At 42.3% G+C, this 27,861-nt stretch overlaps 1 protein-coding gene across 2 annotated transcripts in view; it reads left to right on the top strand.

Moving 5' to 3' along the window:
* The window catches only part of arhgap35a (Rho GTPase activating protein 35a), a 60,994-nt gene that overhangs the window by 14,407 nt on the left and 18,726 nt on the right, over positions 1-27,861 (top strand). For both annotated transcript variants that reach the window (XM_005720882.2, XM_005720883.1), the window contains exon 2: positions 23,781-27,615. In XM_005720882.2, coding sequence (XP_005720939.1) covers positions 23,896-27,615 — 3,720 coding nt within the window. In that variant the 5' untranslated portion in view covers positions 23,781-23,895. The remainder of the gene's footprint in view (positions 1-23,780; positions 27,616-27,861) is intronic.

Below are 27,861 nucleotides of genomic sequence, written 5' to 3'. Positions count from 1 at the left end.
TACATAATACAATGTTTTGCCATTAGTAGAAATACATTACAAATATTTCTTGAACAGAATGCCATACCTGCACGTTTTAATTTTGGAATGTTTAAAACTCTTTTATGATGAGATGATTTATTTATTTATTTATTTATTTTTTGGCTATACTGTTAGCATGACGTGTTTCACTAAACATGATTCACAATAACCCAACCCACTGTTTTGTAACTGTTTTATGAGTGTTTGCGGTTAAAGTAGAAGTTTTGAATCATACACTGGCCTTGATCATTGGCAAGATAAGCGGTTTACAAGGAACGCCAAAACTCTAATCATCTGAAGGAATTTGTCTTTGGTGTCTTTGTGTTGGGGGTAAACACACATTTCTTGACGTGTGGACATTGCTGTTGCACAAACAATTGTACTCGGTCACCAGTTGAGTCCAAGATAAGGGCAAGAGCACAGTTAACATTGCAGATGCATTATGGCTGCAATAAATAATTCTTATCATTTACTCAATTTTCTCCTGGAACTTCTCCTGACTCGGCCAAAGTTTACATAAATTTGGTGGCAATGATCAAGAAGAAGGCTGCTAAATTCCTAAATGGAAAAACGCAAGACACTAAGTGTTGTTACAGTATTCCGAAGCTGTCTACAGATTTAACTAATGCATTAAAGTCAATATTACTCTGACTGGAAGGATATAAGAAACAGTAATGATAAAAGTATATGTACAGTACTGGGCAAACGTGTTGAGTTGCCTGTCATATATATATATATATATTTGTATATGTATCATATATTTTTTAAAATATTTTGCTTCCAGGAGCGGTATTGAGCAATAGTTATCCAGGTGTTCAAAATGGAAAACAGGTGCAGAATTATTGAAATAACACACACAAATTCAGAATATAAGGCAAAAAGAGTTTTCACAGTTCAAGGGAGTGTGTAAGTCGATATTTAGTATGATCACATTTATTCTTCAACACAGCCTGAACTTTCTTAGGCAGCTGTCTTGTGATTTCTTTAAGTAGTCTTCAGGAGTATTTCTTCTGTTACATTTTCTTCTGTCCAGGTATGCATTGCCAGTGTGTTTGGGAAAATTTCTATGAATCTGGCAAATTAATCTGTGGCCAATTTGATGCTTTCTAGATGGTATTGCATGGTGGATCAAAATCAGAAGTCCAACCTCAAATGATGACAGATCCTATGCTGTGTTTTACAGACTAGCTGTTGTAACTCTTTCCTGAACTTCTCCCTACTTATTGACAATGATCTGAGCCAAAAAATTCCAATTTAAATTCATTACTCTATAAAACCTGTTGGGACTCATTTTCCTTCCAGTTTTTGTGTAATTTGGCATACTTTAGACTTTTCACCCTGTTTTCTTTTCTGAAGAATGGCTTTTTTGACATCCACACTTCCACTGAAACGATTTCTGATAAGGCTTTGGCAAAACATTCCTCCATTTGGTGAAACAGTTCTCTGAAAATGGTAAGGTACAAAGACTGGACTGAAAATAAGTGAAAAAGACTTTCCAAAAGACCAAAGAACTGTTGTTCAAGGCCATTTTTAAAAATTGCAAGAAGGTCTGATTCCTTGGAAGCAAAATATAAAATAAAATAAAATGAGAGGTGGCAGAAGACCTTTGCAGAGCATTGTGTATATTAATGTTAAGCTACACCTGGATTGTTTATGCTCGTAGCTTCTAGTCGGTATTGCTGCTTGTGAAAGTGGATAACAGTAACGTTAATTCTTTGACCTTAACACAGAATGTTTGATCCTTCAGTCCAGATTAATTTTGCAAAGTATTTTGAAAGACTCGAAGGGCTCGTCCCGAGGAGATGCAAAGACAGGCTCAGGAAGAAAAAGCTATAGCTAATGAGAGGAGAAGAGCAGTACACCAGGCAATATGCCGCTGCTAGGGAGCAACCAGATTAGATTAACTCCATATTATAAATATGTATGTCCATCTAAATGTTATATTTTCAAATTAGTTAGTTTACAAGTGTGTTGATAAAATGTGTATCATATACATTTTTATGCTTTATGCTTTGACTTTTTTTGTTAATTTAAACTTTTATGCCAGTCAAGAAGCCAGAGTTGAACTACCCACCCTACAGCTCACAGCTGCTACCACAAATAGAATATTATTTTATACAAGGCTGTTGCTGCCAACATATCTATGCTCTCAAAGCAAAAGAGAAGTAATAAGTGTGCATTTTGTAGGCAATGTTGCTCTTTTTGCCTTACTGCAGTAAGGCAACAAGTCACCTGTAATATTAGGGTGTTGCCTGGACTACACTTGCAGGGTAGTAGTTATGTCTTATTACACCTAATAGTGTGCAGACTGGCTTAATTCTTACTGGAGTACTAACGCAGATTAGAATGACAGGACTCAGGATGACTCCTGTTCGCTGAACCCCACCCTTTTTATCGACTGTCTCTCCCCACAGTCTGAAAGGAAGCATCTGCCTGCCCCTCTGTCTCCCCGCTCCTCACCACACAAGCTCTCTCCCTGTTTCCACAGCCCACACTGCTATCACTGCAGCTGTTAGCTATCCAGCTCACACCGATGTTGGAGCCTCTAATCTCTCTAGCATAAAGGCCATGCAAAGAGAATTTATGTTAGCCTGCCACGGGAATGAAAGGAGAAGCGGAGAATCGTTTGAGCAGGTTGACAGATAAGGCTCTTGTGCTTTCTGTGTGGTGCTTTTTAAGCCATGTTAAGCTGCTTAATTAGACATAATCTACAGACCCCAGACTGAGGCGGAACTAATGAAGTTAAAAGACTCAAATCCCATCCTGCCATCACACTCTCCACTGCTCCACACCATCACCCGTGCTTCTCCGTCTCATCGCTGCGCCGTCCTATCTGCTGCCTACCATCGTCCTTCCTCCTCCTCCACCACCTCACAGCACACTCTGCTCTCTCTTCCTCCCTACCATCCCACTGTTTCCTTTTAACACTTCAATCCCACCCAAACATTCTGCCTACGGGACAACCTTAAACCTTGAACACAAATAACTTGCCCATCATCAGCATAGTTTCTTTGGAGCACCGAATTGTTCCCATCTAGCATCAGCAGGATATGCTCAGAAGAAATAAAAAGGTCACACGGTGAACCTCAGAAAGAAATATTATAAATGGATATTAACCCCCCATAAATTCATTTATATACTTATATTTCAATATCGCAAACCATCCATTGGAGTTGTTTGAGCGGATACTTTTTCTATACATCCAATTGGCAAATCTCATGTACGGCACACTGTTTAAGCTGCTTTAGCCGCTTTAGCAGCTTTACCCTGTCATGTGTTTTCACTGATGCCTGCTCTTTTTTTGAGCTTGGTCTTGTGGCTCTTCTTTCCATCTACACCTAGACTACTGTTAGGATAGATAATCACAAAAATTTCCAACTAATTTGTTGACTCCAGCTGTGACTTCAGAACGCATCAAAGGAACGTTCCTGTTCCTGGCACTTTAAAAAGCCTATACACCAAAGCATTGTTTTTTCTTTTTAAGGCCGCCATCCTGCATTTTTACAAGATGCTAAAACATCAGAAGTGTGACGAAGCACTGAGTGTCTTTTCCGTGGTGAGCACTGCATGTCTTTCCTATCCAAATGGATGGCTGAACATTTACAGGTCAACACCTCCACGGGCCTAAAAGAAAGTTAAACTCTGGGTAGAACGCACAACTTGTTACAATCACTTTTTACCTGGCCTCACAGTAAAGGACGGGTGGGACAAAGTGTACACAACCAACTATTAGGCCCTACTTCTAAGCACTTAACAGCATTCGAGGAGAAGTTACTGCTGCTGGTCTGTCTGTACCAAATGACATCCCCAAACTGCCGCAATTGTGTTATGAAAAATAATGCTTGGAGGAACACGTTGTTCATTTTGTTCCGTTGGTCTACCAGTTAAGCAGCATTCAGGTAGAAACGGGTACTTGCAACATATTTCTTCTTTAGACATTTTTGTATCGTAGCAATTAAGGCATCACAGCTTCCAGAGTGCTCTCAAACGCTCCCAGCAGGGTGTTTTTAGAAGAGTGTCAGGCGTTTTCATCTGGCTTATTTGTGGTTTATCAAGCTTGTGCTAGTCCTGTCTACATCTTGGAAGGGACGTTTTGCAAATGCATACATGTGTTTTTGACATGTGCTACATACTCTATAGTATTTGTTGATTTCTCTCCATGTAGCAGCTATCAGCTGTGTAGTAGCCTTTGGGTGTACTTTTGCAGGATAGGTTTCCTAGTAGCAGTAAGTCAAGATGAGAGAGGGATAATGTGACAGTTTACAGCAGCTACAAGGCTGGTGAGATTCTACTGTGAATGGTAATAAAACACAAATGGTGAATATAGTATCCTCTGCTTTGAGAAATACTGAATATTAAAGACAGTTCAGGGCCTAAGAACTCTATATTCCTATCCATGCAAATGAGCTTCTTATCTAAATTGACAGATGTGTGATAAAGTACATAAAGGACAAGGTGCATAAACCAGAAAATGTAATGAGGCAGTAATTGTTGCTTTGTCTAAAAATAGAAAAGTGAGCAAGCTTGGCAGGTGTGGCTTCTTTTAATTTTCGACCCGTGCAGCACTTTCAAACAGCCTGCCCTTGTTTTTCCGTCCCCCTCCAGTAAAAAGAGGATGTTTTCATGTTAATGACAACACTTCTCTTCCGTAATCCCACCATGGCAAAAGAGTCTGCTCTTCAATAAATGTGAACATTTATCTGTAGCTATGTGAGTGATCCCTCATCCACCCATCCACATAGCTTTAAATAGGCTTCGTTAATACATCAGCTTTTGATGCAGCCTCTAGTCGCTGCTTTGGCAAGTTTACATATTTCTCCTATCTTCATATCTTGCAATACCAGCTTCTTTATTTTTACTGAAGCTGAACAGCAGTTGTTCCCTCCACCACCACACACCCTCCCACAGAGGAGTGGCTGCCGTGCTAGCTTGTAAACGCTCATCCTCTGTCTAGGAGGAGATTGCAGCTGACCATTGTTGGGTTTCATCATCGTCATGAATGCTCTGCTTCACTGTCGATGACCTGTCAGAGAATTTTCTTCACCCCATTATCTTTCTGCCTCTCCTCCATATCCTCCTTTAGCCCTCCTTCCCACCTCATCTTACCTCATCTTAACCTATAATGCTCATGGTCATTTGCACTGTCAAACTCATTCTCTTCACTCTCTCTTACGGGTGCTGGAGTATATTTGCATTCATTTAGATGAAGCAAAGGGAAACACTGCCAAATCTTCTAGGATGGAATTTACTTTCAGCTCTTATAAGCTGTAAAAATGTAACAGACGACATTAACGTTATTGTCCCTGTGCATCCTCCTTCAGGTTTACCTCATCTTCTACCTCCCCCTGAATTGGTCTCTTTGCCGGCCGGTATCATGGTACTGTTGAGTGGATCTCAGGGCTGCTGCATTCTGTTTTGCTTGATTAGCCTGTGTGTGATGCTGTAGGCAGCTTTGTTTTGTTGCTGAATGGACTGTTCCACTGAGAGCGCAGCAGACGACAAGGAGCAGAGGAAGGAGGGGATGGAGAGGAGAAGGGTGGAGTGGAAAAGGAAAAGCAGGAAAATGCTGAAAAAAGATAAAGGCTATGAGGGAAGGATGTAAAAAGAGAGGTGGGGAGTAGATAAATGAGTCAGGAGAGAAGGCTGGAGCAAAGGGGAAAAGCAGAAATGAGGAAAGGAGTGTGATGCAGAGGAGAAAAGAATAAAGAAATGACCACTTCTCCTGTGAGAGGGAAGATAACTGAGTGTTTAGAAATGCTGAGGTGGACAGAAGCCATATCTTCCACCAACACAGCACCTGCTAGTCTGCCTGCCTCCTCCCATTCACTGACCGACTTTCTATTGTGGGTATTTGTGCGCTTATGAGTGTCTTTCTGCCCGTGGAAGTGTGTGTATCTTTGAATACACGTTATTATTCATACAGTTGCCGTGCCATTTTTGTTTCCACCCATAAGCAGACTGAGATTTTGTGCTCAAATATGACAAATCCCCGAATCCCTGCACTGCACCACTTTAATACATGCGTCCCTTTAATAGCTTTTCATGTAAAATATGGAAAGGGGTCTCTTTCCATAGGTTTCACCTTTAATGACTGCACAAATTCAGAATCTGTATAAACCCGTGGGACCTGCAGCTGTGCATCCTTTATAAGTTGGGGTTGAACGCTCTGATCGTTGCACTGGTCATAGGCGTGGTCTGTGAAATGGCACCACAACAGAGGAGCGACCAGGCTGTATCAGCTGAATGATTTAAATCATTTTTAAAAATGAAAAATATAAGATCCAGATTCCCCGGCGAATAATGTGGTTGCAGTACTTGTACAAAATAGCGCTGCGCTTCTGCAGCGTGCTTACCGTGATAAAGTTTAGAAAGAGATATCTATTTGAAAGTTTAACAAAGACATTCTGTTTGGCAGCCGGCTATAATTTGCCCAGAAATGTAATAAATTGTATGAAATGACTTCCTATTGCAGGTGAATTTTTAACATTAAGTAGTACCTACAATTGCCAATAGTTGTTTTTGTAACCGCTTGAATGAATAGTTGGGGGCGGGGTTAAACGCTTAATTATCCAAGGTTCACAATTTTAGCCCCACCATATTTTCCTTAGTGATCCTTGCTCATTCCTACCAGCTATTTTACAGATACAAATACACCTGTGAATATGGAGGTGGAGCAGCTTCAGCAGTGCTTTCAAATCCACACCTGTTCCCTTACCGCACCTCATCCCACTTCTCCACCTGCCGCCCGTTTGACGACAACACTGTTCATCCTGGTGCAGACAGATGGTGGATGATAAGAGAGCCCAGAAATTTTGGGTTATTTTTTTCATTTCCGTATGAAAAAGGATGATTTTTTTGCTTTCATGTCTTTCTTCCTGTTTTTGTTTTTTGAATGGGTATAATTCATTGTGCCTGTGCCAGCATGCATGTTTGGTTTTGTGGAAGCTGACTGCGCTGTAGATGAAATAAAGCTCACTGTGAGTGCCGACAGGATTGGCTTGTTAGCGCTGATGGGGTGGATGAATGCTTAGTAGCGTAGGCTAGGATAGGATGGCAAAATATACTGTGTTTTCTTCGGCTGTACTTGACTGATTCCTGCAAATCTCTGCAAAAATTCAAGGATGCATACGGTAAAATGATAAAAATCCCTCTTTGCCATCTCCAAGCCTCGCTTTCTCTTTCATTTCCTTCCTGTTCCTATATTCTCTTATTCCTCTGTCTATTAAGTGATTTTTCTATTATTGCCTCATCTTGTTGTTCCTTGTCCCAGAACCCATTTTGCTCCCCTTTCTTGTTATCTCTATATGTTTCCACTTCTCCCTTTTGTAAATGGTCTGTTTAATAGACAATTGGAAGAACATGCATGCATGCTTGCATGCATTCACACACAGGCGAAAGGCTGAAATAAAGAAGCCCCTTATCTTTGCTAGCAGAGACACTTTCATGTGCTCGCATGCAGATGAATAATATATGTGGATACACACACACACACGTAACCCTATTCGATTGGGTGTGATGCTGACATGGGCCGTTGTACGCTGTGCCTGTGTGTGTACTTGGATGACTGCTGGCACTGTGAAGGGATGTGGAGTCTCTAGGGGCCTGGTGATGAATGGGAGTGTTGTCACTAGTCAGGTCCAGCTGCCTTTGTGCTGTCTTTATGCTGCGTGTTCTCCTATTATACCGCAAGCGCTGCATGTTTGGTGCACAGAGAGACAGTGTGGGCGAGCGTTGTTGTTAATGTGGATTGAATGAAACAATCCGAGACGGGCGTTAAGATGTTTACGTGCTGTATGTGTATGTGTGAGAATATGCGTTAACACTTTCGATTAATGTCTAAAAGCTGTGCGTAGAACATCTAGACATTCACCCATGTGTACATCTGACTACACACACACCAGAAAAAACGGCTTCTCTCTCTTCATTTGCCTGGATAATTACGTGAGCGTCTGTGTAGTTGGTTTGGAATCAATATGAAAGGGTGTCTCCTCTGCCGGCATGTAGATTTTCTTTTTTTGTCCTCAGTGTGTGAGAAGTGAGCTCTGCGAAAATGCTGTCAAAGCAGAAGCTGAATAATTTGCCTACAGACACATTCATGATACAGTGACGTGTGTGTCCATAAATTTGCCTTCCAGAAGACTAGCTGTATGGTTCACATGGTTTGTGTGTATAAAGACAACTCATATCTCAGTGCAGTGGCCAGAGTATGATCATTGTGCGCACTTACGTGGAGGGTTATAGATAATAAATCCCAGCTTCTCTGCTGCGTATAGATGAATCAAATTGTGGTTTGTGTTCAGTGGGTGGCACACAGGTTGTTGTGGGATGCAAAAAAAAAAGTTTACATGCTTTATGATAAGGCAGTCAGAGCTGTTATACTGATAAACCTCACCAGTAATTTCCATGGATGCTGATTCATGTGCAGACAGTCAATGTAGGAACCTGTGCTCCGGTTGTGTGGTCTGATTTCTGGGTGAGTCAACGAATCTAGCATGACTGTTCATAAATTGCTGCGTTCCCCATCTGGCAGGCATCGCTCTGGGTGCAGTGGTGGTATGTTGTTTCACTGTAGACTGGCTGTTCATGAGGTTCAGCAAGATTATTTATCACTGGAGATTCATGCCCTATCAAGGTTGGCTTACAGCATTTTCCAGTTATTATTTGTTCTGCTTTCCATCCTGCTGTGATGGAAATGTTACTAGTGTAATCTTGGAAAGTGTGGATGTTTGCAAATGAGGACGCAGAGCTTCTGAGCTCTGATAAAGAGTCACACCTTCCTCCTTGTGACGCAGATCTTTCTGCTTGGGTAAAATCACATTTAATATTTTTGCGGGTCTAAAACTAGCTTTGATACATGTGTAGTGGGATAATCTGACACCTATATGTATGCGCCAACCCTACTATATTAGAGTACAGGATACTTGTCATATTATTCCATTAAACAGCTACTGTTTTTATCATCCAGACAATTTTGTTCATTATATTTCAAGTGATAATACTCTAAAAAAAACAGGCGTCAGGCTAAACTAACTCACCTTGCTGTTTATTATGAAAAGCATTTAGTGGTACAGGTGATAATGACAAAATTACAACAAGCCTCTCTGTTATTGTTAGATGCGCGCACACACACACTCTCTCACCTCCCTGTGCTTCTTCGGAGATCTAAATGGGAATCTGACTGGAGGTAAACATGTCATTGTGTAGAACAGCCAGCAAACAGACAGACAGACAGACCAGTTAATGGGGAGATGAAGGGATAGGGTTTAATAAGCAGTGTGGTGGATTTATTTAAAAGGGGCAATATTTACCAGTCTGGACAATGTCTGATTGACTTTAAATGGACCTCGCGGTATCTCACCACATCGCTTGTGTTTAAATTCTACTTATTTAGTTCTTTTCATTCATTATCATTTTCCCCTGATTGTGTCAAGCCCTTGATTTAGCTCCCATTGTAGGTTGTTTCTACTGAGGGAAGAGCCACACTTGGAAAAACTAAACATCGAAGTGGACTGTGGGACTGGGGCCAGGAGCAGTTTGTGGCCATTGGCGTGCGACAAGGATTTTAAAGATTATTGTACAATAGGAGCTTATAATAGTAATGTAGTCTATAAATTGAAGGAGGAAGATTCTGGCTGTAAAACGGTTCAGGTTGTGGCTCAGCTCTTCATTTTCGCATTCTTTCACTTTCACTGACTTGCTTATGCCTAAATTATGCTTCAGCTGGAAATCTACGTCATAACTTAACCGGAAACTCCCCGTAACCCTGTGCTGCAACCTGACGTCAGGTCAACAAAACCCACAACAACTGAACGGCAGGGAAGGTTACAGCGTAGGGGTAAGCGTGGTTTCTAGTTACGGTGTAAATTTCCCATAGAAGTCTAAATCGGGCTTTCTCTCCCTTTGTACCTTTTCTTCTACCATGGCAGCAACTCTCTAGAGTGCAATAGAAACAAGTCTTTAGCTGGCTTAATTCGTTTATTCCTTTCTTTCCGGCCTTTTTTCACCCTCCTTCACACTAGATTTTATCACTATTAGATGTTTAGCCATACCCCACTGCTATTGTAGCTTGAGTTTATGAATGAGCTCACTGAAGGTCATTTGATCACTTTGTGTGACGAAGCTCTGCACACGCAGCTCACACATATTTCTCTTATCTCCCGGTATGAAGGGGGGGGAAAGAAAAAGTTGTTGAGTGGCTCACGCCTTCTCACCTACTTCCTCCCTCCCCTCCCCGGCTCTCTTTGTGCAAATCCCCATGGAGACAAGAAGGGAAGGAATAAAGAAAGTACGCTGGAGAGATTGCTAGAGAAACAGAGAGATAAAGAGGAAGAAAAAAAGAGAACTTTAAGTCCACTGATGTGTGTTGAGTGGCCGGTGGCAAAATAATCCCTCCTTACCTTCACACAACAGTCACACTAATGACCTTGCCTGCGCTCATCAGTAGACAGACCAGCATCTTCAGGGAGAGACAGATGGAGTGTGTGAGACGGTGAGTGTGTGTAAGTGGCCCCCTTCTTTGTTTGAGAGGGGGGGGAGTACTCGCACATCAAGGATTAGAAAGGCTTAAAGATGTTATGCCTTGGCGGATGTGCGCATTTGTGCATCTTTTGTGAGGTGAGCGTTATCTCAAATGACGTCAGCACTAATAGAGAGTGGTGTTGCATTTGAAACACAGTCAGGTACAGAGGCTGCAGGAATACTGGCCCGCTGCTGTTATGAATGGACAATTTTAAGAGACGGGAGCATGTTCCTTTGGTTCATTTCTGTGTGTCATAATGGTCTTGTGTCGGGCCAGTGCGACCTTCTGTAAACAATAGCAACTCATTACGATAACCATCTTAAAGTTCTCTGCATTTCTTCCGGGCTGTCTGCAACCTCCTGTGGCTTTTGTCGGTGTATGGAGTATGCTCATTTTTACATGTAACCAATGTGATCTATACAATCTGTTTGTATAGTTGTTCTTGTAATCCTAAAAAAACATACGGAGATTAATCTTCTGTGGTTCTTTTGACTTTGACTGCCAACTGGACAAAACTAAACATCTGGTGACATCATTCCATGCTTTAAGAACATTGTTAAAAGATATTTTTTTACCGCTATTTCCAGACATAAGTTCCCTCATAGCAAGCAATTCAATTCAGACAATAATAATATTCAGGTGATCCCTTTTCATAACTTCTACTGCATCATAGCTTGCTGTGGTGAGTCACAAACCATATGAGTTTTTCTTTTTTTTTTGTAATTATTTTGTTAAAGTGTTACCAGAATGTTCAAGTTTAACCTGTATGTTTTTAATAAGAGAAGTGATGTGAAGAAAACACAGCTTGAAGAACCGCATTTTTCTTCCTTCTTTTTTTTCTTTTTTCTTTTTACCCTATGGCAGGAATCCAGAGAGAATTTGGACCCTTATCAGCCACTGTGATTGGCCAGTGGGTTCATATGAGAACCCTGGGACATGAGGTAGTGTGAAGCAACAGTGCCAATCAGAGGGAAGAGATGGAATGGGTGGAGAGAGGAGGGGAAAAGTGAAAAGGGAGTCTTGGCATCATTGCTTAGAACGGGAATTTAATGGTGTGTGTGTGTGTGCCTGTGTGTAGGTGTGTGTTAGTTTTCATAAGAATGGAAGAGATGGGAGGGGTGAACACTTGGATTGGGTCCAGGAGAACTGTTGTAAAATCCAACCTGGTTCTTTTCCTGTTTCGCCAGAGAGGATGGTCTAATTCTCACCGCTGCCTTTTCCTGACTTTTTTTCTTCCTCCAGGCCTGGAGAGAGAACAGCAGACAATGCACAGAAACTAGTTTGAAGAAGATTGAATTCTGTAGTAGAAGTGTAACTTCTACAAATGAAGAGGAGGATGAGGTCAACAGGGGTCACGATTGATTATTTCTGGCTGCAGCCGTGTTTATGGACTGCCATTGTGTTTGGCGAGCTTTAACAATTGTGCAGCATCGCAGAGTTAAACTTCACCCTTTACTCCTGGTCTCACAGCCTTGAGGCCTCCAAGGTTGTTTTAAAAGATCCAGACTTTGACCTCTAGGTTTGCTGTAAACACGGGGAAGTAAACCTAGAACCAATCAGATCATCTCTTGCCAAGGAAGTGACAAATATTGACTTAGATGACCACAAAATATGCTCATGTGACTTTTAGCTATTTTTATCTTGGTCCTATAAAACTGTGTATGGTGCAGTTTTACTGTTTAAAATCAATCTGTCTATAGTATATGTGATTTTTGCACCCCACTAACCACTTAACAAATGCTGTGCATAGGTGAGACTTGCTGGAGTGCTACACTAGTTTGTCTTGTGCATCGTTCTCATTCAAAACTGATATTATTATTATTATTATTAAGTTTAACAAAAAAAGGAACAAGCTAACATGTAGGCGAAGTAGATGCGCAGTGAAAGGAGATATTAATTGTGCGCTCAAGGACATTCCCTATTACAGCATCACCACCTATTGCATACATCCATTGGCAGTGTGATTACTGTTGCTTTTGATTTTATACTCACACTATTCCACTTTCAATAGAATTGCCATAGACCTGTTGAGAATATCAGAAAGGAAGGCAGTGAATTAATCACAATTTTCTTTTTGTGGTTGCATGTGTAAAATACTAAATGATCCTACTCCTACAAAAATGTTAAACTGTAATTTTTAAAACGTTGACTCTTAGCCTGACTGTAATGTAGACACAACCAATTAGTTAGTGGAGGCTTCTTAGCGAGCCTCGTCAGGCAAAGCTTGGCCTTGGGCCTTAATACTGCTGCAGCTGCAGACAGCTCAGTGCAGAGTAGCAAAGTCTTGAGCTGTAATGGCGCACCAGTGTCTGTCTGTAGACTGCTTTAAAATGGATGACCAAGCACAACCCCCGTAACCTCTGGACTTGCTGCCCCAGAGCCTGCCAGCTTCCTCCATTCAGACTAGGGAAGGAACTCAGGGGTGGTACTCCCACATACGGGCACATAAGCACAGCTAGAAGAGTTCCAAAAGGTGATAGATTAACATATTCATGTGCTGCTAGAGCTTACAGGCTACATATGGCTAAACACTGTGTTCTATATATTGTAGTTTGTTGTATTCACTGCTTTTATATTATACTCAACAACTTCTAGTTCTTACCATAAAGGAGAAAAAGCACAGATAAAGTTTAATTTGACAGAATTACAGTGAACCAGTGTTATCAGATGATATTGGTCTATTGGTGCGATATGCGCTGAACACATTCCACAACAGAGTGCAGAAGGAGGGTGTTTTCAATATTGGTGTGCTCACCTAGTTTGTCCATTATAGCAGCTCAAGGTCACTTTTATGTACAGCGTTGCCTGAAGTTTGTGTAACAGTCAAGCTGTTTGTGAGATGCACTGTTGCAAAGTTAATAAACAAGAACCATGACATTTCCCTTTTTTGATATAACATGTTATATATACTGTTTATATAATATCAAACCTGCATTAGTGTCAACCCCCAAAATCAGTATGAGCCGGGCCCCGATCTCTTTGGCTTTCTATTATCCGTGCATGATTTGCACTTTGGTGAGCCAGGCAGGAGGGCAGAAAAAGAGAGTGAATCTGGTGGAAAAAATGAAAGTGATAAAGACAGAGAGGGAGTGAAAGAACACTGAAAAGAGGGGGAAAAACCTCTGTAACCATCTGCCTTTGTGCCAACAGTTGGTTACTGTAGCAACCAGTAAAAAGTCATTATCTTTAATTGACATGGAGGCATGTTCAGGTGTTTTCAATTGTATCTTTTTTTTTTCTTTCTGCAGTGACCCCACCTATCCCCTAGTTTTTCTGTGTGTGTGTGTGTGTGTGTGTGTGTGTGTGTGTGTGTGTGTGTGCGCGTTTTATAGAGAGACCATCAAGCCGTTTTCTTCTGTTCCTCAGGCTTGATGCTTCTGGGTGTTTAGGCGGTTTAAAGCTGCATACACACTGGAAGCGATTCACTCCTCGCACATCGCTTTGAAGCTGAACAACATTCCAGGCTCTGGTTGCCTAGGTGACCCACTAATGTATATATTACTAGCTCATATGCCAATCATCGGTATTCTTCCCTCTCATTGGTCATTGCTTCAGTTGCTTGCCTGGAAATTTAGAAAAGTTTATCTTTTGCCTACTTCCTGTCACCAGCAGTTATTTCTCCTGTAGTTGCTTGAAGTCGTGGAAAGTCTCTGAGTTGATTATTGAGCAGATGTCAAAAGTGACCAGAGAGCAATTTAAAGATAAAAAATGTCATGAAGATTAAAAGTGAATGACAGTAGAGACAGGAGACGGTGGTTGGTAAGGCTGAGGACACAAGAGCATTGAAGGTGGTTGTCTGTGATTTTTATGTTGAGGCTTGTTAGGGCAGATGAGCGATGAAGTCGTCCTGTCTGTAGACCATTAGCCAACCGCAAGTTCTAAGCACTTACCAGAAGCTCCTTGTGTTAACTCCCTGCCGCAGCACAAAGTCCCTCTTTCTCTTCTGTTTGTTTAGTTGGAAACTCTTCTTGTTCCTCCCTAATATTTCTTAATACTTCATTTGTGATTTTGCGCACACCTACGCCTCACAATACATTCACTTCGAAAAAACTTTGATTCTTTTCTTTGGCTCATTTCTTTTTCTTTTATAATGTGGTACACCCAAGTTCTTGGAAGGTTGTATTTACCAATGGAAAATAATTTATCTTTTTCTTTGAAACACTCGAAATGAAAAACACAATTTAACTCTGGCGTCAATATAAGCTTTCACAAACCATTTGTACTTTTCAAATCAATTTTTCCATTTTGTACAATGAGCCGTTTCTCACCATCCCTAGCTCAGCCGATCAGTATAAGAGTACAAAAAAAAGCATCCAATTCAACAAAAAAATAATTACACAAACAAAGCCTGCGTTGGGGTGTTCTGTCTCCAACTATTGTTTGAATCTGGGTTGTGCCTTTAATTCTAGGGAGCCTGTCAAAAGCAGTTGGTGGTGCTTTGTCCAGGCGTACCTTTTTATTACTACTGTCTGCTTTATTAGCCTTCCACAGAGCAGGAGAGGACAGAAAGAATTGACTGGAGATGCGAATGAAGGTGGCAACTATTGACTAGTTTGTCTTCTCTTGCTTCTGGCAGGGTGCAATGATGCTACAAGGATGCCGCTGTCCAGGCTAGCCCATTAGCACCTAGACTCTACACATGACAACATGACAAGAACAGACCACCACATGCAATGTGGCATTCGCAGGCTTGCTGCGCCGCTTTCACAGCCACCACTTTGCTTCAGCAGCCTTCTGTAGAAATAGCTTTAAATCATCTTCCACTTCCCCCTCAGTCCCCCTTTTTTCATTTCTGTCATTTTCCTTTTTAATTGGTCTCAAGATTCAGCAGTGCATGAACACTTCTGTGGCAAAGAGGAGTGTGGAGGGGGAAAAAGTTTATTTAAACGTTCAGTGTGTGAGCAGAGAGTTGTGAGCATGTGAGTTAGAGGGCTTGTGTATATTGTTAGATGTGAACGTATCTATGTTGGAGCATATGTTGTAGGTGTAAGTGGCTTTTTTTTGTGTGCGTGAAGACCATCTGTCACCTAGTAACGGTTTGGGTGATCTCTGGCTGATGTAAGAGCTCCCTGTAGGGATCATAGAGCATAATTATATACAAAGCCTGCAGGTCACAAGTACAGATGGAAAGAGTTTAGCAGCATTGCGCTTATACTCTCTGTGATTTGAAGAGAAATTATTGTATTTCTTTAATGTCAAAGTGAAAAATGATCACATGTAAAAGCCTTGGCAGCTGCAATTTTCTGAATGGCGTGTCTTTAATGTATCAGCAGGTTATTAACGTCTCTCTCTTTGATGATATCCTGCATAGAGGCTGACTGTAAAATGTATATATTGTTTTCTTTTCAGGGTTGTGTTTAGAAAGTCAATTAAAGAACCTTTCAAGCTCCTATCACATGTCAAGGAAATCTAAATGAAAGATAGATATACTTTGTATAATTTGGCTTTAGGTTTCTGACGTCAAATCAGCCACCAGACTTGTTTGGTCTCCTCTCGCTTTCCTTTAACAGTTCAAAGCAGGAAGCAGGGAATGCAGAGGATGCACACATGTGCACTGCTTATATGCTGCACAATTGAAACTTTCCTTCGTATTAGGACAAAACAATGGAAGCTGTACCAGTAACGTCAAAAAAATGTTGCAATCAAGCCTTTGCCCCTGAGTTTATTCTGGCTGTCAAAATCTTTGCAGCGGCTGATAAAGTAATAAAAATTAAGCTCTGGTGGCAGCGGCATCGCTCCGTGAGTGCACACAGCTTTCCTGTCTTGTGCACCATCTGGAAAACACACCCAGCACATCTATTAAGCACTTACTCCAGCTAAGGACGAGCGCTCCGCTGAAAATGGGTTAATAATGACAATTAAATTGAAGGTAATGTCAGCAGTTGATCTGCCACTCACAAATCATATTATTTTATATGAATAGCTTTCTGTGCCTAGGAGTGGAATTGCAGTTTTGAATAAGTGTGAGTCACTGAGCCGAGCTATTGAAAATCTACAAAATTGCATTATTTTGTTTTATCAAGACATTCTCTTACTACATGAAGACTTTCCACCCAGAGGCCAGAGCGCAGAGTCGGCTATGCTCTAATATTTAGGATGTAAAGGATAGAAAGTTCTGCTTGGCTCTGCCGTTCTTTCAGACGCATCAGATGCATATGACTTCTTTCCTAGTTTATGCACCTTTTTTTTTTAAATTGAGGAACTCTATTTGGTGTGGTGTTATTTTATTACATCCATAGTTTATCATAATGCAGTGGCACATGGACGTGTTTATTAGCAAAGACAAATGCAGGCACATGATATCCACCTGTCAGTGCTGAGAGATGGAGGTCATCCCTAGTGCTAAAATGAGGCGTACACACACACACACCATCAAACCAATTACACTAGTAATTAGAACTGGAAGCTCATTCAGGTGGAAGATTGCCAGCTGAGTTTAAAAACCCACCTGCTAACCGCTCTCTGCAAAATGTTGTCAGATTTAGGCATAAAACCACCACGTACATCCATGTTTTTGTTTACTTTCTGAAAGCCTGCCCCCGTGTCTGCGTTTAATGCTCTCCGTCCTGCCTTGTGCATTGGATATATTTGCGTATGTTCTATATTTGTGTTTGTCGGTTTTTGTTTGTGCTGTTGCATCACGTTTGGCTAGGAGGACAGGGTGGCTGTATTGGATGTCTGAATGTGTGTATACAGTTGTGCTGATGCTGACAAGCCTTCTAGCAGGGGAGCAGGGATCAGATGTATGCTAATATCACCAGCAGACAGTCTGCTAGTCTGACAGAGGCCCGGCTGCAAGGTTAGGCACTGCTGCAGGAGAAAGAAAACTGAGAGAGAGAGGGAGACATGATAAGAAATGAAGAGAGGGGGATAGAAAGAAAAGGACGAAGGTAAAATTACATAAGGGTCAAGGGCATTAAAAGAAATAAGTACGCCAGTTCATGTCAGGCTGAGGGAATTAAGAAGCAGGGAGAGCGAAGGTCCACAGATAAACTTTTGTGCCAAAGGAAAACGCAGACCATCTGTCCTTCTGACCTTGCATGCAAAGCACCAGTTGTTGCTGTTGTTGTTTTTGTTGTTGTTGTACAGCCTGTTAAACAGGGAATTTCTCGGGCAAATGTAAAAGAGCGTGTCTTAAAAAGGCAGTGCTTTCAGTTGGCTCCATCACACATCTGGACTGAAGCCAATCGATCATTTTAATTTCATATTTTCATTTATCCTGTAGATTAATCTGTTAATCAGGCAAATAGTCTGTTAACCCTGAAGTGAGCGTTACTTTTTTCCTGCTTCAATAACAGTCCGATACACAAAGATATTTTAAGTGCAATGATTTGTCCATAAACTCTTCCTTTTGTCATGCCACTTGAACCTTGCTCTTTCCTAGTTTTTAGCTCCTCCAAATCTTTAGACATAGTCTTGAAATTCAGATTGGACTGTGAATGCAGTCTTTGCTTTGGCTATTTTATTCTCAGTAGTTTTTGTTTATTGCCTCCTCCTGTTTGTCCAGGAGCATTGTCTCCTCGGGGGTCCGTCAGAGGGAATAGCTGCATTGGAGTGACTTACTAATAATGCTCAGGAGCCTTCTGAAAATATAGCTGCAATTAATGTTAAGGTGTATTGTAATTAAAATGATGGTGTTTTACAATGTATGGAGGTATTAATCATTTTTAAAGGTATTATACTCCCATTAGCGTTTCAATGCACATGTTGTGGAATGCAAATATGTACTGAGGCAGAGAGGCTGTGGGGGGTATGATATTTGCCTTTTTTGTTGTTGTTTTTTGTTTATGCTGTTATATCAATGTTCCATCAGATCATGCTAATGCACAAAGTGTACCACATGTGATCCTGCAAATGGAAAGATGTGACTAGCTGAAGCTATTCCATAGAGTGACCGTAATCCGAGTCGGCGCTAACCAGCGCTTCTGAATCGGGACCTGGCTATGTGATGGTTTGGTTTCTGCGTTAATATTTCTGTTTGTCATATCAAAATATGTTTTTAACGAGTTTATAGGAATTACTTTTTTTAACTTACTATGAAATATGAGAGCTATAGGTCGATTGATTCAGCCTGTGCAAAAGTATTTTTGTAGGAATCATTTATTGCAGTTGGGTGTGCTTGTGTGGTTTGTTTGCCTGGCCACATGTGAAATATGTTAGCAGTGGTATGATTGCAGTGTTTGTCTTCTGTTGATGCATGCACACAATGGATGGAAAGAGTGAGGGTATTTGTATTTCCTGTTTGGTGTGTGATTGACGGATGTGCTGCATATGTGGAAAAGGCAAATGCCTTCTGTTTAAGTGGTTACGCTGAATGCACTGCGCCACAGAGCACTTCGCGTAAAGGGCAGTGAATGTGAAGTGCGGAGGCATTTACATATAGATGTATATACATTATTTGAGTCACTGTAAGACCCACGTCTGTGCGCTTCGCTGGTTAAGTGATGTTTAAAATGAGTTGTTTCTAACTCAGCATTCATATCAATTAATTCCTTTCCACTGCGAGCCGACCCACCCTGAACAGGAAGCAGCATCAGTGGAAGGACTGTCGACACCCACACACAGCCCCAATGCGTTGGCCACAACCCTAGTATCTTACTAATGGACAGCAAGTCTCCAGAGGAGGGGCAAAATGGGAGCAGGCGATGGAGAAGGGATTCTTGACAGATGGGAATCGGAAATCTATATGATGATGGTAATGTTCTGGGTGAGACTAGAGAAGTACAACTAGCTGCAGACCTAATTCATCCAAGGGGGGGTAAGGGGGGGCACGCTGTGGACAAAGACAAAGGAAGGGTCATTCACTCTTGAATCTTCGAGAATACAGGAGAGAGATTTTATTTTTTTTATTTTTTTTCCCCTGCTGCCTCTCTGTCATCATCATAATCCTCATCACCACACTGCACACTTCATGACTATTTCATGACCTTTGTTTCTGTCAACTCCCAGCCTTTCCTGAGTGTGTATTACTCTACAACCAGAAGGTTTTCTGGGAAACTCGGCTTCCTAGTTTGTCCTTGCTTAGCACTGTTCACACTGTACTGTGTGAGATTCTCTGAGGCATATCTGATGCTTTTGGCAGCAACTTAAGAAAAGTGATAAAGTACTCCTTCTTTTATCAGAAATATTATTTCTACTATACTTTTCTTTGACTCTATAATCTATAAAATACTTGACCTTTACTAACAGTGTTGCACTTCAACTCAACATTTATTTCCATCACAACTATTTTTCTGACTCTGACTTTAAAATTCTTTCTCCGTAGATATAGCTTTCAGTCATGGTCATCCCATTCAATCCATATGGACTCTCTCTTGTCCAACATTTCCAGTCTGTAAGGATTTCTGTGTGTATCAAAACAGGCCTGGCTGTCATCCTCCCTTGCTAACTGTTGTAACTCTGTAATGAAAGGAATGCAGCCAACTCTTGAAAGCTGGATGGCCTCACGGGCCATGCAGCTACAAAGGGACTCTCCCTTGCTGCCCTTTGTAGCACGTGTTATTCTGAACTTCATGCCCTGACGCCCCAGCATTACCTTAAGGCTGAACTCCAGTACCTCACAGACACATCATATCTGCCCCTACTTTGTCCTTGAGGGAGAGCGAGTGTCCTAAAGGGCTGGTTCAGTCAAGGCAAGATTGCTGTATCTTTCCTGCTTTTAAACAGTTTAAAAGGAGGGAATGAAATAATCAGGCAAATGGAGATGTGGTATTTGGGTAGACCATGCTTATAATGCTATTTGCGATTACACAGGGGGGTGAGTGATGGGATGGGTCAGACTTTGACCCTTGTATCCTCTGCGCCTCACCACGCCCTCCCTCAGGGAATTCCAATCTCCAACTCACATGACCCAGGTTGCTGACCTCTCTCTCTCCTTCCTCTTGTACCCATTCTCGTTAGTGCACATGGAGAGGATGGGGGTACAAACTTCACACCCTCCTTTGCCTCCCTACAGTGCCTTGCCCTCCTTTCCATCTCCCGTCATTCTGCCTACTGTCACGTTTCAGGGTCGAAGGCAGATACAATGCAGGCCTTAAACCAGCCCAGGGCCTCGAGATGGTGGTATGCGGCTGGACATGCGCAGCAGACACCAGGCCTCGGGGTGAACTAGGAAACTGTCTGCCTGACTATTCTGCACCTGGACTGCTGCACTGAGACTAGCTAAGCACAAGCAGTGGTGTCTTTATGGGAAAGAGGAAATGTATTCCCCTAATGACTAGATCTATTGTGTGAAATGCTGCACTTAGGCTGCCAGCAGACGTGCTGTAGAAACAAGCTGAATTGTGCAGTTGCAGTTTAATATAAATTCTGTTTCTGTCAGTGACTTTGGTGCAGCCGTCACTCAGCGAGACATTTCATTTTTCTCTATTATTCGCTGTGTTGGAAACTATTGCATCCTCACAACAGACCAGCAAAAATAACATCAACACTTTTTTTTGTTGCTACTTTTTTCTTTTTAAGCCTATCTCCTTGTCATACACACACACGCGCGGATGCACACACATTAACTTGCACTCTGCTCTAGTGAATATGTGGGCTGACTGTCACAAAATCTATATGAACTTGGAGGTCCATGTACACCTTGCACACACGGGAACATAATTAGAAAAAGATAGGTAGGGTCAGCAGAGCAGATGCTAGCAGGGCATCTGTAAGAGTGCTGAGCCTGGCCAGCCGCCAAGTCCATATAGAATTTTGGAGTGCTTGACTGCACTTAATCCAGACCCTCACTGCTGGTCGCAAACATGACCTATTTCACACATGAAGTGATCATCACCAGGATCTTGATTACATAGGATACATTCTGGGGCATCTTTATGTGCACGCATGTGCAAGCTCAGATGAAACATTCATGCTAATGTGGTTCTGCACTAGGGTTTCCTTACTTATCTGTAAAGGTAATACCCCCTCTCAGCTCATGCAGTAGACAGCTACTTCAAGCATGTCACAACAGTTTACGCTACAGAGATAAGTTTTACAAGCTAGCAATGCAAAAATAGAGCCCGCAGACCTACCAGAAATCCCTTTTGGTTTACTCTGGGGGAATAAAAAGAAATGCAGTATATGCAATTTATAATAAGTGACATTGCTGTACAGACTAGCAGTAGCTGTAAAATTAAAGGTTACCACGTATGAGGGATCCACTAATAATATGGCAGCTACAAATATGTATTGTAGTATGTATTGTATTTATTGATGGTCTTGAGTACCATGCAGCTTTTTAATTTCATGTCTGTGAAGGATGTCTGTATACAGCACAGCAAAGGATCATGTAGACACTGTATATTAAGAAATGATTATTATTATTATGCTGAATAGATGTTCAATTAAGTCAGTGGACCATGTCCAGGGGCAGCAGGTCTCTTTTCTTTCTGGGGAATGCAGTTGAGGGATCTGCTGAGGTCATCTGTGTAATGCGAACATAATTAGGTCAGTGAACAGGTTTGTTATTAACCCACAGATACCTCGATAAATACCACAGTGCAGTCCTTCCCATCCAGTTAAAGTGGTGTGTGTACATTCATATACTATCAAGTAGACACACACATGCCCAGCTAGAGAAGGAGATGAATTAATCACAATTCCTAGGTCATATTCGTATTTGATCCTATCGACCATCAAGTCAGGCTGTACACAGTGTACAATGCATGTTGTTATTATAGGGATTTGGTCCACCTCTGTGAGCTTTGATGCATTTTTCATGCATGTTTCCTCTATAAATATCAAAACACGAGGTATTCTATTTGATATGGATTCCTTTTCCTGCTGGTGCTGGGTTATACACCTGGTAAAGCACAGGGGCACTCTTGTCTCTGTAATTTTAATCCACAGCCTGAGTGGAATTTACTTTTAGCAAAACACTAGGCTTCAGCTGGGAACTTTGATTAGTGGCACTCCCTTTCAAATGAAACTCAGAAATGCAGTATATAAAAGATGTAGTAGTCATTACATAGCAGGTTGGGTGTAGCTTTTTTTAAAGTCTACACTATTTTCTAACACACACAAGTTTCTTACCATTTTTTTCTTGTCATTGTTTGTATCTCTGGTGAATCAGAGTTGGACAGTGAGGTTCATTTTAGGGAATCCGCAGATCTGTGTTGCCTGACAAACTCGATTCAAAAATAATGAAGGCTTTGGCTGCTTTTGTGTTCTCTGTCAAAAGAGCTGTTCGTGATTAATAGTGGTTTTAATGTCTGTTTTTACTACATAAATGACTCAGTTATGACATGGAGGGGGTGGTCTCCATCATTTTGAAATGCAGTGCATGCTATCTGTCTGAGAGCTTAACAAGATTTTCATTCCATACAAATTGTGTTGTAACACCCTTTCATGCCTCATCCTTTCCCTTTTCTTAACTTATTTTTAGACCTAATCTACCAGTCGAATAAATAATACTGAGATGAGCAACTAAGCATCTCTATATGGTCTTATGTGTTTTTGCCTTTTTCTTACTTGCAATGCAGCCATTTCTTGCTTCTGATTTAGGTAAATATGCATGACATTAATGATGGTACAGGAGCCAACTCTTATCTGTTTGGTTATAAACATAGGAAAACATGTTTTTGATGGAAACAAGTCAGCCAACAGGCAATGCAGCCTTTTAAAATGCAGATGGCTTTCCCTAGTTGGCCAATTAGTAACTTTAGCTCTGGAACACTTATCTTCTTTCATCTTCCTGTGTGTGTCTTTCATTTAGGGTGCCGAGAGCTTGGTGTGCCTTTTTCTACAAGAGTGTCGTGCTACTTGTGTGCATATGTTTGCGTGCACAGTCGTTTGTCTGTTTGCTGCAGTAGTGAAAGAGCTACATTACTTTCCTCCAATGTTGCTGCGAGTGAGGCAAACCAACCAGACTGTTAGAAGCCAGATAATAAGCCAAAACACACATTGCGTTGCAATGAACATGAGAATGAAATGTGGAAGGCACCACTGTTAGCACTGCAGTTCTGGCAGCATTAAAATTAAATGAGTTAAACTGGGAAAAAATTGCCTTTAACTGAGTTACAGCTGGGTTAAGTAATATGCAGCATTCCAACAGCTTTACCACTGACCTCAATCTTTTCAGGAAATATTCAGTGGAGGAATAGGATCAGAGATTAACAATTGTTAACAGAACACAGGCACATAGTAGGAATTTAGATGCGAGGCACAGTAGCTAAAGGTTGTCATTAGAATAGTGGAATTTTTTTTTGTATATCTCTAGATTAAATCTCACTTTTGTCTCTCTCTTTCTATCATGCAGGACCAAGCCTCAGACCAGTGAGCTTCTCTTGCATGGAAACCCTGCTTCCTTGGCAGCCTGTTCCTCTCTCTAGAGCTCACGGCCAGCATGGCAGGATGAGCCTCTGCCAGCAACGATGATGGCCAAAAAGCAAGATCCGCGGCCACCCACCTACAACCTGGTTGTGCTTGGGCTGTCCGGCACAGAGAAGGAGAAAGGGCAATGCGGTGTGGGCAAGTCCTGCCTGTGTAACCGCTTTGTCCGGCCAAGTGCAGATGACTTCTACCTAGATCACACCTCTGTTCTCAGTACCAGTGACTTTGGAGGGCGTGTAGTGAACAATGACCACTTCCTATACTGGGGAGAGGCTGTAAGGACAATGGAGGAGGGGTCAGAATGCCGTATAAATGTGGTGGAGCAGACTGAGTTCATCGATGATCAGACGTTTCAGCCACACCGAAGCACGGCACTGCAGCCTTACATCAAGAGGGCAGCTTCCACCAAGCTGGCTTCAGCTGAAAAGCTGATGTACTTTTGCACAGATCAGCTGGGGCTGGAGCAAGACTTTGAGCAGAAACAGATGCCGGAAGGCAAGCTTATGGTGGATGGCTTCTTACTCTCTGTAGATGTTAGCAGGGGTATGAACCGTAGCTTTGAGGATCAGATGAAGTTTGTTACCAACCTATATAACCAGCTAGCAAAAACAAAAAAGCCTGTGGTTCTGGTCCTTACCAAATGTGATGAAGGTGTTGAGCGGTATATTAAAGACTCACACACTTTTGCCCTAACTAAGAAGAATCTACAGGTGGTAGAAACCTCAGCACGTTCCAATGTCAATGTTGACCTAGCCTTTTTTACACTGATTCAATTAATAGACAAGAGTAGGGGAAAGCCCAAGATTATCCCCTACTTTGAGGCACTGAAACAGCAGAGTCAACAGATTGCCTCAGCCAAAGACCGCTATGAGTGGCTGGTCAACCGAATTGTAAAGAACTACAATGAGACATGGCCTGTTGTCAGTCGGCGCATGCAGACTGCCCCCGAGTACAAGGACTATGTTTTTCTTGAGGGCACTGCTAAAGCCAAGAAGCTCTTCCAGCAGCATGTGCATAGACTTAAACAAGAACACATAGAGAAACTTAGGAAGCTCTATCTAAGTACTCTGCCACAGGCACTGTCTACACTCTTACCACAGTTGGATGAGATAGACCACTTGAGCTGGTCTGGAGTTCAGAAAGTCCTGGAGACTAAAAGAGATTTCTGTCAGTGGTTTGTTGTGCTAGATGATACACCTTGGGAGACCACAACACACATTGATAACATGGAAGATGATCGCATCCCACAAGACCTACTGGAGACACCAGCAGCGGAAGCCATTTATGAGTCCCATCTGGAGCAGCTAAGGAATGAGCGGAAACGGGCTGAAATGAGATGGGAGTTCAAGGAGAAGTTAAGTGTCTCTCCTTTTATCACACCAGGGAAGCCATGGGAGGAGGCCAGAAGCTTCATCATGAATGAAGAGTTCTACCAGTGGCTGGATGAAGCTGAATATCTGGATATCTACAATAAACACCAGAAAGAAATCATCGACCGGGCCAAAGAAGACTTTCAAGAATTGCTCCTTGAATATTCTGAGCTCTTTTATGAGTTAGAGTTGGATGCAAAACCGAGTACAGAGAAAATGGGAGCCATTCGAGAAGTGCTGGGGGAGGAGCAAAGATTTAAGGCCCTTCAGAAGCTGCAGGCAGAAAGGGATGCTCTTGTACTGAAACATATCCACTTTATCTATCACCCCACAAAGGAATCCTGTCCCAACAATCCACACTGTGTGGATACTAAGATAGAGCAGATACTGGCCTCCAGATTCCCAACTCGGTACCCTTCATCAGACTGTGCGAGACTGGAAGGGGGGAGAGCTGAACGGATAAATCTTGTCATTCTAGGAAAAGATGGGCTAGCCAGAGAGATGGCCAATGAGATAAGAGCCTTGTGCACCAGTGACGACCGGTACGTGTTAGATGGAAAACTGTATGAGCTGACCCTCCGTCCCATAGAGGGCAATGTACGCCTCCCAGTTAATTCCTTCTACACACCAACCTTTACACCGCATGGCTGCCTATGTTTGTACAATTCAAAGGAATCTCTCTCCTATGTTGTTGAGAGTATAGAGAAGCTTAGAGAGTCGACTATTAGCAGAAGGGAAAGGGAAAACAGCTTATCTCAACTGCCACTGTCCCTCCTTCTGGTCACCAAGAGGGGGGTGGGGTCCATAGGGGATATTGGAGGGGAGACAGCTCAAACTCTCATACAACAAGGGCAGCAGGTAGCTGCAAAGCTACAGAGTTCTTACCTAGACCCTGCCTCTCCAGGCATGGGTTATGGCCGCAATGTCAGCGAGAAGCAGATCACTCAGATGTTGAAAGGACTCTTAGAAATACGTAGAAACATAGGGAGCAGCTCCCCTCCACTACCTCCTCCATCCTCCAGAGACTCTCAGTCCCAGTCAATGCTCGAGGCAGACCTGAGGATAGTCATGTGCCTGATGTGCGGAGACACCTACGACCTAGACCAACTCCTTGCTCCCTTCCTTTTGCCCCAGCATTGTCGTCCTTCCTCAAGCCTCGGTGGTGGCACCTCTGTTCTGCTGGATCTTAGTATAGGAGGTCAGAAGCAGAATATCGAGCTGTCATTGCTCTCCTTCCATTCCTCATTAGCCCTTCGCAAGGCTGGGCTCGTCCATGGCTACATTGCTGTTTACTCTACTCGCCGCAAGGCCTCTTTGGAGACATTATGTGCTTTTCTGTGTGAGGTACAAGACATCATCCCAATCCAGTTATTAGCAGTAGGGGAGAGCCAGATGGAGCTGTCAGATTCAGACTCTGCTAAGGAACAAGTTATTCAGGGGGAAGAATTGGCTCATGAAATAGAGGCAAGATTTAACACGGTAATATGTGGACATGGTGGCGTAGTAGGTGGTCTTCATAAGATAGATCTCTTCCAGCCTTTCTTAAAAGAGGCGATGGAGAAGCGCACCATTGTTGAGGCCACACACATGTATGACAATGTAGCAGAGGCATGCACCAATGAGAGCGTCAGCCCTCGTGGTGGCTCTCCCAGCCCGGTTACACTTTTGGACTCAGAAGATGATATTGATCCATCACCTCCTTACCCTACCCTGAGGGAGGATACTCTCAGCTCCCAACTGGGAAGCTTCAAGCTGTCAGAAATGGATTCAGATGATCCCTTCTCTTTCATTTCCGAGCTTAGCACTTTTGAGAGCAAGGTGAACAACAAAGTTCCTCCACAAGTGAAGCCCAAGCCAGTCCTTAAGGTTAATCTTGGCCCTTACATGGACCAACAGGGAGGCACCAACCGCCGCTCTTTGCCCCAAGCTGTCACCTGGGCCCGAGGTAGTGATGGTGGCTATGACCCCTCAGACTATGCTGAGCCAATGGATGCTGTGAGCAAACCTAGACACACAGAAGAGGAAAATATTTACTCTGTCCCACATGACAGCACACAGGGCAAGATTATCACCATCCGCAATGCCAACAAGGGTCATTCAAATGGGAGTGCTGGGGGGAATGGGTCAGACAGTGAAGCTGATAGCAGTTCACTGGAGCGCAGAAGAAAATTGTCTGCGATTGGCATTAAGCCTAAGCTTTACAGAGACAGATCCAAACGGCTTGGGAAGTTCAGCAATTTTAGGACGAGCTTTTCTATCGGCAGCGATGATGAGATGGGGAGTTCATTCAAGGCGAGCCAGGATGACGAAGGACTTAAGAAAGACAACTCCACTGAGGATAGTGAGGATCCTAAAAAGAGAAATATTCTCAAAAGCCTGCGCAGAACTAAGGTTAGTGTTCATGCAACTATCTGCTTAAGTTCAATATGAGTGCCATTTTGGTTTAAAAAATTCTGTAAATTAACTCATAAATTCAGAGCACTTTCTTTTTCTTAGTTTAGCAGTTTCCAACACAACAGTTACCAAGCTTTATTGCCAAATGTTCAGTATTTATTATTGAACCAATCGCCTACTCAGGTGCATTTTAAACTGTAAAATTTTCTTAATAACCTCCTCACGTCCTTTAATTGTTTTGGC

This window comes from Pundamilia nyererei, unplaced genomic scaffold (assembly GCF_000239375.1).
Source record: "Pundamilia nyererei isolate P.nyererei 1_Seehausen unplaced genomic scaffold, PunNye1.0 scaffold00003, whole genome shotgun sequence".
Taxonomy (NCBI): domain Eukaryota; kingdom Metazoa; phylum Chordata; class Actinopteri; order Cichliformes; family Cichlidae; genus Pundamilia; species Pundamilia nyererei.
This window is presented reverse-complemented; position numbering and strand designations above follow the sequence as displayed.